The sequence below is a fragment of the Chiloscyllium plagiosum genome, chromosome 14 (assembly GCF_004010195.1).
Source record: "Chiloscyllium plagiosum isolate BGI_BamShark_2017 chromosome 14, ASM401019v2, whole genome shotgun sequence".
In the NCBI taxonomy this organism is placed as follows: domain Eukaryota; kingdom Metazoa; phylum Chordata; class Chondrichthyes; order Orectolobiformes; family Hemiscylliidae; genus Chiloscyllium; species Chiloscyllium plagiosum.
Window position 1 is genome coordinate 51901428 of NC_057723.1, and position 14771 is coordinate 51916198.

Here is a 14771-nt window from a genome sequence, read left to right on the forward strand (position 1 = left end):
GAAAGTGGAGTTGTAGGTGGCTAGGATATGAAGGCGGTGTTTGGTATGCTTTCCTTTATTGGTCAGAGTATTGAGTACAGGAGTTGGGAGGTAATATTGCAGCTGTACAGGATGCTGATTAGGCCACTGTTGGAATATTGCGTGCAATTCTGGTCTCCTTCCCATCGGAAAAATGTTATGAAACTTGAAAGGGTTCAGAAAAGATTTACAAGGATGTTGCCAGGGTTGGAGGATTTGAGCTATAGGGAGAGGTTGAATAAGGTAGGGCTGTTTTCCCTGGAGCGGCGGAGACGGAGAGGTGACCTTATAGAGATTTATAAAATCATGAGGGGCATGGATAGGATAAATAGACAAAGTCTTTTCCCTGGGTTGGCGGAGTCCAGAACTAGAGGGCATAGGTTTAGGGTGAGAGGGGAAAGATATGAGAGACACCTGAGGGGCAACTATTTCATGCAGAGCGTGGTAATGTATGGAATGAGCTGCCAGAGGAGGTGGTGAAGGCTAGTATAATTGCAATATTTAAAAGGCATCTGGATGGGTATATGAATAGGAAGGGTTGCGAGGGATATGGGCCAGGCGCTGGCAGGTAGGACTAGATTGGATTGGGATATCTGGTCAGCATTGACGAGTTGGACCGAAGGGTCTGTTTCTGTGCTGTACATCTCTATGACTGTATGTCGCTGAAACAGGTGTAGTCTTGCTACCCTGGTGTTGAGCAGTTTAGAAGTTTTGCAGTTCATCTCAGTAAATCAGTAATTGAAATCTCAAGGTCACTCCTGAAAGACAGCTTTGGACAAAAAAGGAAAGATAATAAATTTGGAAATTTTCGGCAGCTAAACTGATTTCCACGAAGTTAAGTACTCCAAGATTACGGTACAACACAGCAAATAGTAAACAAAATTAGACATCATGGAATACAGCGTAATGTACCAAGATTGATAGAGGATTGATGAATGGAAAGGAAGTCGTAGGAATAAAAGAGTCATTCTAAGGACATCAGGCTATAATTAGTGGGATCAGGCTATAATTAGTGCAACGATTTGTGCTTGGATCCCAATTATGCACAAGTTATCAATTTGTATGCAAGGACCAAATATAATGGCCCAAATTTTCCACTGGCCGCAGTTATTAATCTAGCATAGATAGGAGTTGCACGTGGGGGCCAAGGGAATCCTCACCATAGTAAACAATGAAGGAATTACTAGGAAATTGAGTTTTCCACTGGACAATTCCTTTATAACTGAAACCCTCCAAAAGTCTCCATGAAAATCAGATAGAGGGATTCTGATGAAATTAAGGAAAACACTTACTGAAGAAAGCTTACAAAGGATGTGAAATTAAGAGGAGTTAGACAATGAAATAAAAAATTTAACTCCTGAGTAAGTGATGAATAGATCCTAACCACACCTCCAGGCCAAGAACGCTTCCCCCAACCTACCCCATACTGGACCCAATCTGACCCATTCCAATCCCCTTAGACTAGATACCCACACTCTCTGCATCCCTCCGTTCCCCCACTCCCCCAAACTCCCAGTGCACCACAACCTACCATAAATACCACATCACCTACCTGACCTCTTTACCAAATGGCACCATACCCATTTGACACGAGAGCCTCTATCTATCTGACAACTTTCCTGGCACTCTATCCAGTTAGATCCTGGTAACGTAGCACCTTACTTACCTGAAATTCCATCATCTCAGCACCCTAATATGATAGATACTTACAGTTGACCACAGTTGTCAAAGTGACTGTCAGGATCTTTCAATATCTGAATGCGGCAGCAGTCTGCTGTGAAAAGGGGACAGTTTGCCTTTCCTACCAATTCTGAGCTTCAAAGGAACAGTCAGAATGGAAGTATGCCTCAGCATTTCTGTCAAAGTCCAAAGTAGATTCTCCTCTCAAATACAGAGCTCCCTTTTGTTAAAATAAAGGACTGGAATGGCAATCTACGTGAGACCACAACACCCTGGAACATCAAGTCTATAATTTCAAAATTTGAATGTGCCTCAAATTTACATGGAAATGTTGTGACAACGAAGAGCTTTAAAGGGGAATTAGATTGAGTGAGCAAGAATATGACAGAATATAATGTGAATAAGTGTCCGGTTATCCACTTTGTTGTAGGAATGCACGTGCAGAGTATTTCTTAAACATTGAAGGGTTAGGAAGTATTGAATTCCAAAGGGACCTTAGTCAGTGTCCTGGTTCATGAGTATATAAACAATAAGTAGACTGTTTGGCCCCTCAAGCCTGCTCTACTACTTATGATCAGATCAGCTACAGCCTTAATCAGAAATGTGCAATCCTCTCTACCCCAATAACTTTTCAACCCATTACTTAACTGCAAGTTACCCTGGATCATTAGTCACTAAAAGTGATTTCGGTACCTCAGGTGGATTGAGAAAACAAATTGTGTACAGGCTTTTATCACAAGAGAATATGTGTACAGGAGTAATAATATCTCATGTTAATGGCATCAAACCTTGAAAAGAACAGACCGGGAGTATTATGTGCATTTTGTCCTCATACATGAGGATAACTGAGCCAAAGAGGACATGCAGCAGATGTTCACCACATTAATTCAAAAGACAAATTCTTGGGATACCCTGAGGAGAGATTCCCTTGAGTTTAGAAATCTCATTGAAACTGGAGGGCAAGCCACTTAGGACTGAAGACGAGGAAGAATTTCATTTACACAATAGACAATAGGTGCAGGAGTAGGCCATTCTGCCCTTCGAGCCAGTACCACCATTCATTATGATCATCCTCAATCAGTATCCTGTTCCTGCCTTATCCCCATAACCCTTGATTCCACTATCCTTAAGAGCTCTATCCAACTCTTTCTTGAAAGTATCCAGAGACTTGGCCTCCACAGCCTTCTGGGGCAGAGCATTCCATACACCCACCACCTCTGGGTGAAGAAGTTTCTCCTCAACTCTGTTCTAAGTGGCCTACCCCTTATTTTTAAACTGTGTCCTCTGGTTCAGGACTCACCCATCAGCGGAAACATGCTTCCTGCCTCCAGAGTGTCCAATCCTTTAATAATCTTATATGTCTCAATCAGAGCCCCTCTCAGCCTTCTAAACTCAAGCGTATACAAGCCCAGTCGCTCCAATCTTTCATCGTAAGATAGTCCTGCCATTCTGGAAATTGACCTCGTGAACCCACGCTGCACTCCCTCAAATAGCCAGAATGTCTTTCCTCAAATTTGAAGACCAAAACTGCACACAATATTCCAGGTGCGGTCTCACCAGGGCCCTGTACAGCTGCAGAAGCTGGTAATTTAGAGGCTGGTAATGTTTGGAATACTGTATTCCCAAAGGACTGGAAGTTCAGTGGTGAAGCATGTCAAAACAGAGATTGCTAGATTTCTAGATACTAATGACAAATGGCTAATGTCAGGAAAGTGACACTGCTGAAATCTCAGGTTGGAAAGGTTGGCACCCATTTTGATAGTTTGTCCTAATCAGGCAACCCCCATGGCGTCAGTCCTGGAAGTTGTCCCTCAGTGCCTTAATTGGATTAACGGTACTGTTGGCAAGCTCCCATGACCAAGGTGAACCTGCTTCCAGCAAGAATGCACGGGAGGCCAGATGTGTCAGGAACTTGGCTAGCTTTTTCCTGGACAACCCTTCAGAGCCACCTTCACAGGCCTGTCCTAGGGCTCAGCCTCAGCATTTTCTGCATCATCTCTAGAATTTCTATTTTTGTCTTTTATATTTTGGCAACCACAACTAGATGCAGTACTCACTATGAAAGTTGACAACAGCCCCACACAGCTGCTCAAAAACTATTTGTATTGTGTATGCCAGTTGCCTATATGTACACCTCAATCGTCTACATGCCATGACATTTGCTAGGGGCTTAACCGATTGATCCTTTGCATCCAATTGACAAAATTTACTTGGATCCTGCTGTCACTTTGAACTCCATCCAGAGAAATTTCAACTCTCCTGAAGCTATTCCAATCGAAGATATGGATTTATAAAAATTGGGTAAGGATCCAAGTCCTGAACACTGCTCAGTGAGACAATGGATGGAAGGGAAAATCAATACAGTGGTTTGATATAAAAACAAACAGTCGCTACATTTTCTTTCTGCTGAATTGTTTTCATTTGTTGATGGTGTCACTCTAAGTGAATGAACTCCACTTGCAATTGCTGAAAGCTATCCCTAAGAGAATCTCTGAAAGCAACAATTATGGTAAAGATTGAAACTGGGGGATCTGCAGCCAGCAGGATAATACTCAAACTAAGCTACTGGCATCAAATTGTTGATGTGGGCTTCTGGACAAATAGTGAAGTCAAACAAACAGCAACCAATGCTGTAGATTATAACTTTTATTGGCAGGTTTTGTCTTAATACAGTGGTTTGTTTGAAGAGGACAGTTTTTTTTTGTTGAATCCAGTTCTTCATTAAGCCATTAAGAATATTTAGTAAAAACTTATTTTCAATAATAGGAACTAAATGACATCTTTTTTAAAAACTTGCTTTATAATTATGCATTATCTTAGTTAGCTAGTCATTTACAGACAAGGAAGCTATGAAAACAAGAATTTAGAAGTCCTTCAACTAAAGAATACTTTGGTACAACTATGTGTATACAGTTTATCCATCGCAAAGCACCCCAGATAACATCAAAGGTTCATTTTTTTAAAGATATCAGTAGTAAATACAGTATTTCTTTCCCTCCCAAATCAGAAAACAGTAATACAATTTCAGTTCAGAAAATATAAATAAACAACTTGATCACATCTCTGTAGTCCTGAGTTCCTGTAGCAGTAAAGTCCTGATCTTCTTTAGGATAATTCTGAAGTAAAAGGGAAAAATTTGGCAACCTTGTTTGGAGAACTTGGACTCTGACACTCTGCTTCTTCACTGATTTTAAAGAAGTTCTCCTGGTCTTTCTTTTTCTGGGTCAGCTCTTCTTCCAAAGCCTGCAGCAAACATATCACTATGAAAACTGGCCTAAGCATTCAAGCACCAACATTTCAAAAGACCTTGAAGAATCAAGTTCTGAATACTAACCATAAGTAGTATTTTACAATATTACTATTATTCTGTGATATTAAAATTTCTTTATTGGTCCACTGCTCTGTCATTACAAATTCTTAACTTTCAAATCAAACTTGTTAGCATACAATAACATGATACTTTGGTACATTTTAAATCTAAATAAAGGAGCTAAGTAAATACAAATATGAAAAATAAACCATAGTCTGGTGCAAAAAATAAATCATGTATAGAAACATAGAAAGTAGGAGTAGACCATTCAGCCCTTCAAGGATCGCAAAGATCTGTTTTGGGGCCACTGCTGTTAGTCATTTTTACAAATGACCTGGATGAGGGCGTAGAAGGATGGGTTAGTAAATTTGCAGATGACACTAAGGTCGGTAAAATTGTAACCCGCGACATCCTTCCGCACTATCCAGAGAGGGACGTAGATAAACTGCAGGGCTGGGCCGAGAGATGGCAAATGGAGTTTAAGGCGGATAAGTTGAGGTGATTCACTTTGGAAGGAGTAATAAGAATAGAGAGTATTGGGCTAATAGTAAGATTCATGGTAGTGTGGATAAGCAGAGAGATCCCTGTCTCCACGTGCATAGATCCCTGAAAGTTGCCACCCAGATTGATAGGGTTGTTAAGAAGGCATACAGTGTGTTAGCTTTTATTGGTAGTGGGATTGAGCTTCGGAGCCACAAGGTCATTTTGCAGCTCTACAGAAGTCTGGTGCGGCTGCACTTGGTGTACTGTGTACAGTTCTGGTCACTGCATTATAGGAAGGATGTGAAAGCATTGGAAAGGATGCAGAGGAGATTTACCAAGATATTGCCTGATATGGAGGGAAGGTCTTATGAGAAAAAGCTGAGTGACTGGAGGCTGTTTTTGTTAGAGAGAGAAAGTTTAGAGGTTACTTAATAGAGACATACAAGAAGATCAGAGGATTAGATAGGGTGGACAGTGAGAGCTTTGTTTAACTCTATCAATACACAGTTAGACCCCATCTACCATCCACTGAGAAAAGGAACAGGAAGTGACCACCACAGGAAGTGACATCACCAACCCAAAGAAACCCAAACATATAAATAGAAAGTAGGCATTTTCAGAATTGCTTTGCCTGAGGCCCACTGAAGATGTTAACTGGTAGGGTAAAGAAACATCTGGAAAGGAACCTTCCAGCTCAGCGAGTAAACCTACATCCAAAACCTCAACCTGAGCTACAAAATCTTCTCAAAACTCACCAAATAACAGATATCTATCACCATTTTACAAGTATTCAGTGTCTTGGTCTCAATCACTTCCTGTGGCAGAGAATTCCACATTCAAATTAAGGACTGTATCTCAAAAATATTTGTGCCTTGTCGATCCTTCTAAATCATATGCCTCAATGACTAACAGTGAATTGAAGTCCTAAATAAATTCTGGAGTAAAACACAAAACAAAACTACTGGGAATACTTTTTAAGAGGTATTGTGGTACAAAGGAGAAACCCTACCTTAAAGAGCAAGCAGCTTCAGTGCTGGATTTGATGGCCGAAGCAAGTGTGCTCATAACAAAGCTAAACAGGGTCGACAATCAAGTATCAAAATCCTCCAATATGCACTGGTGACAGGCAGTCACAAGGGGGCAAGGATTACTCATCAACCACATTTTGGAAATAACCTGGAAGCTTCACCATTCATAACCCAGGGCTACGAGATGCCCATACAAATAAATGCAGCCTGCAAGGGTCATGCCAATTTTCAGGTTTCGAAACGGGGTCATAAATGGGAAGTGGAAGAGCACTTCACTATAGCTGTTTCAAGAACAGCTGTCGGACCAGTTAAAGTGCAGCTTCCAGACAGTGGGGCATTTACACAATACTACCCACTTGAAGTGGAATACTGTAAATGTAGATAAGAGAAGAAAAGATTATTTATTTTGGAGAAGGGTAAAGGAGTTCTCCTGACGTACTGACATTTATCTTTCTACTATCTCAAAGCAAAACAGCTTGACTGTTTGTTGCTTTCACTTTGTGCTAGTGAGATTTCACTACACAACGAAAGTCTTTGGCTTCGATGTGATCTAGGATATTCATGAAATTTGTTCTGTAAATCAAAGTTCTTTTTATCATTATTCTAGTGTGATGGCATTCTTGATCCTGCTAAAATAGCTTGGAATAATTGGAGTACAAATTGTGCTGAATTGATGGACGCAGCACATCAAAACTTTCACCGTAGATAAAATTCGGCTTTGATCCCAATGGCTGGCCTGCGGTAACTTAACGTTGGGAGTAGCATTATTTGCTTTAAGGTATAATTCCCTCTCGTGTGTATAAGACCAGTCTTAGACAGCCTCCGTCAGGTACATGAGCAGTCCCAATATACCAAGGAGCATAGGAAAATTCCTGGTGAATAAAGTACTGCTGGCAGCAGGTGAGGCCTTAATTGGCCACTCACAGACCTCAAGAAAGAGGTCCATCATCTTCTGCCACTTCCATAACATTTCAGCTAGGTCAGGGATGGCGGAAAGGCCAACTTTGGCTTTTATATCCACCCTTCACACATCTGTCCTACTGCACATCAGAAATCAGACACAATATCACTTTTCCCCCCCAAAACGATATGTTGCTTAAATGAATGAAAGCCACATAACACAAGCTTGTTTTGATTACAACAGCACATACAGATGAATTGTTGGATATAGGAGTGTTTACCAACTTTCACTTTGTAAAAAAAGTAAATCATAAGAAATACGCAAGGTTTAGCCATGAGGAAATATTTTTTCATCTTATCTCTGACTCTTCATAATCACTTACTTTCTTCCTTGGCCTGAGCTTCTCTTGCCATTCCTTGAGTTGCTGGTTATGGTTTTCATCAAGCGCTTTTAACTTTTCAGTTTCGTGTTCAATCAAAAAATGGCACTTTTCATTCTGAAGAATTAAAGATAATTAAATTTCTGCAGTTGATCATTTGTCGCAAAGCTATTTACATTTCTGAAATACCATTAAATAGTTTTACACATGATTCCACTCTCAGCTATTGACAATTTACTACTGATAGTTGAAAGTAAAGCAAATATATGCAGCACATGCCATTCTATTTAGCATCTTTAGGGCTAAACTGTATAATTCAAAGGATACAAAGGCAATGACAAAATAATTGATTCAAGGAAAAACTATTCATTAATATCAAAATGTTAGCCATATTTGTTTAGAATTAGATTGTGTTAATATTTGGTGGGGGAGTTACTGCCAAGTCCTACTGAGATCTGTACATAGTCGCCCTAAAAATTAGTAACACACAAGACAATCTCAAATGTTTACATTAGGTGTGTGTTTAATTTGTGATTCAGATAAAATCTTTACAGGGCCACCTGCATGAATCATTAAATAGAAACTACAGCAGGTTCAGTTTTGACTACAGACTTCATTGCCATTACAGCACATTTTTTTGCTGTTTAATTCTTTTAGTTCAGCCATTTGCTTATTTATTTAGATTGCTTTGAGTACCATTTTTGTCTCAAGAAGGCTTTTTAAAAAATTTACAAAATCATTTAAAAAAAATTACCAAACTCACCCAAGGCAACAGGTTAACATTAGGAATAAAACTGATTTTGTTTTAAAAGTTGCACTTAAAGCAGATGACAATGATAGCCATTAGAACTAATTTTTGTATAAAGTTAGCACTTTATCAGGATGAATGAGCATTTTATAGTCACTGCAGAAACTAAACATTCTACTTTCTCCTGAAACAGCAAAATCAAACAACCAGGAGATTGATGAAAACTCATTGATCTGAAACATTAACATTGATTCTCTCTCAAATGCTGCCAGACCTGCTAGGTATTTCTAGAATTTTGTTTTATTTCATGTTACAATGTTCTTTATACAAAAAACTGATAATTGTACCAAAAGTCATGCAACAAATGCTATTTCCATTACCTGTAGCTGCTGGAGTTCCTGGATATTATTGTCACATGTATGTAGCATGTCTTTCATTTGGGTTTCATGTTTTAATTGTTGATTTTGCTTTTCCATCTTTTGCCTCTTCTCTTCCTGCAGTCCAAACTGTTTTGATAAATAACAGCATGGCATAAAACAAAAAAACAAGTTACACAAATATACCATGGCACTAAAATAGAGGGTCAGTCAAATGATGGAGCAGACTTGACAGGCTGAATATGAGCTACTGACAGCATGATGTCCAGAAAATGGAAGTACCAGTTGATTACTTAGCTTTGTTGGGACACCTGAATTCCTTGCATTTTCCGTACACCACAGACATTTTTGGAATGTGAACACCATTCATTACTGAATTAAGAAATAAAGAGAGAGACAGATTGCTACGGTGTATGGAGAATTTGGAAGAGTTGCACTTGCTGACCCATATCAATATGTTAGATTGTCAAACTGAAGTCATGAATAACCTGGAATCTTTTACCCTTCTATCCACCCAAAAACAAACTACAAAGAAAATTCTTGAATTTTTCTAACTTCAGTGACCAAAACCTCTAATCCTACAACATTGTAATTCTCTTGTAAAATTCTACAAATGCCTGATTAGTTTTCTTTCTTGTAGTCCTACCTTTTAATTAATAAGTTTCAGTTGCAAGCTCAAAAGAATGGAGCATAGTTTGTTTTTTAAAAAAGTAGTTTCACAGTCTGTAGATTGCTCTTCTGACAAGCTGGTTTACACTTTCACAGCTGCACCTGCAAATGTAAGTTTCAGTTCAGAGGCTGGGACGTCTTATTGCAGTTATAGTAAAACCACACCTGGAGTTCTGCATGCAGTTTTTGGTGTCTCTATGTAAGAGAAAATATACTTGCCACAGAGAAAGTGCAGTGAATGTTCACCAGGCTGATACCATGGAACTGCCTAACAGTTTATGGTGCTGTTGGGTGTTTTGAGGGGAGGAGAAGGGGAGGTTAACAGGGCCGGTATTTGATTGAAAAGTACAAACATCTAACAGGACTGTCTACACAGACTGGATGCTGGAAGATGTTTTCTCTGGTTTCGGAGTCTAGAACTAGGAATCAGTCTCAAGAAATAGAGTAGTCCATTTAGGCCTAAGGTGAATAACCATTTGTTCACTCGGAGGGTGGTCAACCTGTGAACTTCACGACAAGAGAAGGTTGTGGATGCCAGGTCAGAATATTTTCAAGAAAAAGATCAATAATTTTTCAGATTTTAAAGGCATCAAGAACTATGGAGAGTGAGTGGCACTAAAATACAGGATCAGCCAAATGGTGGAGCAGACCGGACAGGCTGAATGGCCTATTCCTGTTTCTTGTTTAATTGTTTCTCGAACAAAAATAAAAAAACATATCAATCTGGGGACTTATTTTGGTTAATTTTCACTCATTCACTGGGACAAAAATTTGGAGCAGACCCATCGTCCTTCAAGACTGTTCTGCCATTCAGTAAAACCGCAGCTGTTCAAATTGTGGTGTAGGATTGAGTAATTTTTATCAATCGTTAACTTTTAATAGAGTAAGCAAGTGAGGAACTAAATTATATTGTTTGTGTAGTTAGTCGTAAATATTTTGTGAGAAGAACACCATATTGTTTGGTCAAAAACAAGGTTTATATTTTGTTGCTGTTTAATAGCTCAGGCTAAATGTAAAAACTTGGGCTAAAAAATGACTTTTTGAAGAGGACAGCTTTTACTCAAGTACAGCACTGTGTTTTAAAAAGTTGAGTTTTGTAACTTCGTAACAGACTTATGGCTGTACCTGTACAAATGTATACATTACTTTGGATTTAGGTTCTATACTAACTTAGTTATTTTAAAATACTTTAATTAGGATATTTAGGAAGATAGCTCATCACGAGGTGGTGACATAACATGCCCTAGACAGATTAATACATTACCTCAATAAGGCCATGTTATGTTGGTAAAAATTTAAGGAATTGGTAAATTGTAGAATCATACAGTGTAGAAGAGGCATTTCTGCCCATCAAATCTACATCGCCAAAAGTATACCTACATGTCCCACTTACCCACACCTTTTAATGTTATGAAATCTCAAGTGCTCATCCAAGTACTTTTTAAGATTGAGGGCTCCCACCTCAACAACCGTCCCAGATAGTTCATTCCAGACGCCTACCATTCTTGGGTGAAAGCATTTTTCTTCAATTTCTCTCTAAATCTGGTTTTCATTTTAAAATTCTGCCCCATTGTTATTGATCCTTTGACTATGATGAACAGCTAATTTCTATTCACCATGCCCATGCCCCTCAACCTTATATACCTCTATCCTCCTAGACTTTCGCTGTTCTGAAGAAAACACCCTGAGCATATCAGCCTCTCTTCATAACTGTAAACTAAGGACAAGCTGTCATAAAAGGAATAACCTTACAAAAGTGATTGCCATATCAAAGAATGAACCAAGACGACAGTAGGAATGAAATCACTAAAATGAATATTACTTTTAAAGAAATCAAGAATTGGGATAGATTGTTGAGCAAATCCAAGATGATCATTAATTATAATAAGCCTGTTGGAACTCAGGATCGTTCCGAGCACAGACAGCAAGCGATGGTTTTAGGGACCCACTGTACATGAAAGATCATACATAGGAGATATTCAAATCAACAGAACAAGGGATGTGTGCCCAACTTAACAGTGTTCCAAACTGGCACTCCAACCTGAATAGGTTGAAAACTACTCTTTTTATTAAGTATCATTTCTTTTATATTTGTTCTGATAAACTTAATAAATTGTGTCATGGGTCTTGTCAGGAACTAGTTAAACTTTAGGTTGACACTCCAACTTAATCTTTAATTGTAAGTGACATAGGTCTTACAATGAAAGTGCATCCCAAAAGTCGTACTGGCATCAAATCCACTTTCCTGCCCATCTCCTTTACCTTCGGACTCCCTTTTTAGTCAAGACATATACCTACCTCTGCCTTAAAAATATTTAGTGAATCTGTGACCAATGCTCTCCAGAGATCACTTCGAAAAATGTCCCTATCTGCATCTTAAATGGGAGACTCCTAATTTTTAAATTTGTATTCCCTAATTTTAGTCTCTCCCTACATAAAAGTGTCATTATTTGCATTCACTGTCATGGATATTTGCTTATCTTGTCCAACTTACCATCATCCAAAGAACACAGTAGCAGAAATAGGCCATTTGGCCAATTGAGTCTGCTTCACTATTCAATGAGATCATGGCTGATTCAATAATCCTCAGATCCACTTTCCTATCTTTCCCCAAAGCCCTTGGGTCCTCTCATTTAACCTCTTTATCCCTTTGTAACACTTCAAGTCCTCTTCATAACTTATTTTATGGCCAATCTTTGTATCAGCTGCAAATTTAGCAATTGTACATTTAGTTCTTTCAGCTTAATTATTTATATAATCATGAATGTGGACTGTAAATAACTGAGGTCCCAACACCAATTCTGTGGCACGCCACTTGTTACATTACACCAACCTGAAAATAACTGCCACCTTCTTCCAAATTCACAATCCTTGCTAATGAATTCTTATGTATTTAATTTTGTCATGATAGGTTGTAAAATGCCTTCTGGAAATCTAAATACAATAAATCCACCAGCTCCCTTTATCAGTGTTTCTTATTACATCCACAATGATGTCTGATCAATTATTTCCCTTTCAAATAAATAGTTTTCAAATAATAAAGCCAATATTTTTAGCTGATCAGACTCAGCCAGCAAGAGTACCTGGAATGTTACAAGATATTTTCAAGCTTTCAAGATATTAAAGGAAACCAACAAGTAGATTTTAAAAAAAGTGAGGTATCTAGGTCTTGTCTATAAATTACAGATCAGACTGTAACACTCGTGAAGTGAGGCAGAAATGACACTAGAAAACATTTGTGCAGGCCTCTAAAGAAAAAAGTGAGGACTGCAGATGCTGGAGATCAGAGCTGAAAACGTGTTGCTGGAAAAGCGCAGCAGGTCAGGCAGCATCCAAGGAGCAGGAGAATCGACGTTTCGGGCATGAGCTCATGCCCGAAACGTCGATTCTCCAGCTCCTTGGATGCTGCCTGACCTGCTGCGCTTTTCCAGCAACACGTTTTCAGCTGCATGCCTCTAAAGGAAAGGTTTTGAAGTGATTGGCTACATAATCTAGGCTCTGGAAAGTTGGTAGCTGCAGCAGAGTGAGAAAATTGAGGGGAAAAGACCCCGATTGATGGCCAGGTGGAACAGAAATGGTTCCTCCTGCCCCCACCTATGCTTGCCATAATGAAAGACTTCCAGCCTCAAGGATTTATGGCTTCCTCCTCGCTCAGAATCAGATATACTCGATCTTGTGGCCTCCTCTGGAGTTCCCCAGCAAACTCCAAACCAATCCAGGATCAATTGAGATAACATCCTGCTAGGGCATCTGTCATAGCTAAGCGTTCCGCCATTTGAAACCACACTCCCCTGCCAGCAAGCTGCCTATCAAATTTTCCATTATTTTAAAAAGGAATACATCTGTCTTGGAAAGTTATGCACGTTTTTGCTATTTTTTGCCTTGTGGGTGTCTGTATTGATAGCTTGTCGAAAGTCAGAAAGCAGCACCTATTGCAATAATGGAGATTTAGGGTGTAGGTTTGCTCGCTGAGCTGTAGGTTTGATATCCAGACGTTTCATTACCTGGCTAGGTATCATCAGTGGCGACTTCCAAGTGAAGCGAAGCTGCTGTTGCCTGCTTTCTATTTATATCTTAAGATAGAAGATATAATCTCAGCGAGCAAACCTACACCCTAAACCTCAACCTGAGCTACAAACCTTCACAAACCTTGCGATAATGGAGATTAGGTTATACCTGCTTTATTTTTTCTCTGTCTTCTGTGTGACTCCCAGTAGAGTTAATGCGCAGACTCTTCTTGTACATAACCATTCTGGTCTTCCCATCGCTTCTTTGGATCTTGGGAAGTCTGTTCTTTTCCTGCTGCTGTCTGATCTTTAGCTGCTCAATCATTCGCTGATTGTAACGCTGCATTTGCTCCAACTCCTTTGGCCATATAAAATAAACAAAAGGAGAAAGCATGTAGGTAACATGCAAATTTGCTAAAATTCACTGCAATTCATGTCAAATTCATGTCAAATACACCATTGATTGTATGAGTAAAGATAAATCCATTTTCTCCCAAGTCTGTTCTCCTGCCCTGCATCACCAACTGTATATTGTCCCTTTTGTTCTCCAGATGCCAAATCCATCCTAACGCACTACTCTATACTGAGATTCCAGGATTTCATTCAATGGCTCCTCTTCACCAAAGGATTCAAACCCAAATCTGCAGTAAATTAACCAACCAAAAAACGGCTTCACTGCTAAAATTGATCATGTCTTTACTGCAGAATCTTACAGCAAGTCTTACAGCTAGTTACACTGAGTTGGATAATGCTTTTTGCTTCTCAACCTTGGACCAGTAAGGCCATTTGGAGCTCCATTGTTATGCATTTTATTATAGTGTAAACTGAAGTGTTTCTCGCCCTGATAGTGTTCCTTGTAGGACTCATATCCAAGTAAGCCTTCAGTTGCGATTATGACTCTGACCAATTGCCTGTTCTGATCCAGAAACCAGGACAGATAAATAAGCAGAGGGATACAACACTACATCATTTAGCCAATTAAAAGTTCTCTGATTATACATGCTGGTGGCAGGTATGCCAATGAATGTACTGAAAGTCATTTTGATCTAAATGATATCTTGTAAACATAAAATCCTACTAATAACAAGACCAATGTATTCATTTCTAACATTACCATTGTAGAATTTGTAAAATAGAGACACTAATTTGTGTAACTGTAAATAATATTTAC

General features: G+C 39.1%; 1 protein-coding gene across 2 annotated transcripts in view; it reads right to left on the bottom strand.

Moving 5' to 3' along the window:
- Positions 1–4326: 4326 nt before the first annotated feature.
- Positions 4327–14771, bottom strand: part of stk10 (serine/threonine kinase 10) — a 110888-nt gene continuing 100443 nt past the window's right edge. For both annotated transcript variants that reach the window (XM_043703803.1, XM_043703802.1), the window contains 4 exons: positions 13770–13958; positions 8928–9053; positions 7803–7916; positions 4327–4941 (listed from right to left, as the gene is read on the bottom strand). In XM_043703803.1, the coding sequence (XP_043559738.1) occupies positions 4804–4941; positions 7803–7916; positions 8928–9053; positions 13770–13958 (567 nt within the window). In that variant the 3' untranslated portion in view covers positions 4327–4803. The remainder of the gene's footprint in view (positions 4942–7802; positions 7917–8927; positions 9054–13769; positions 13959–14771) is intronic.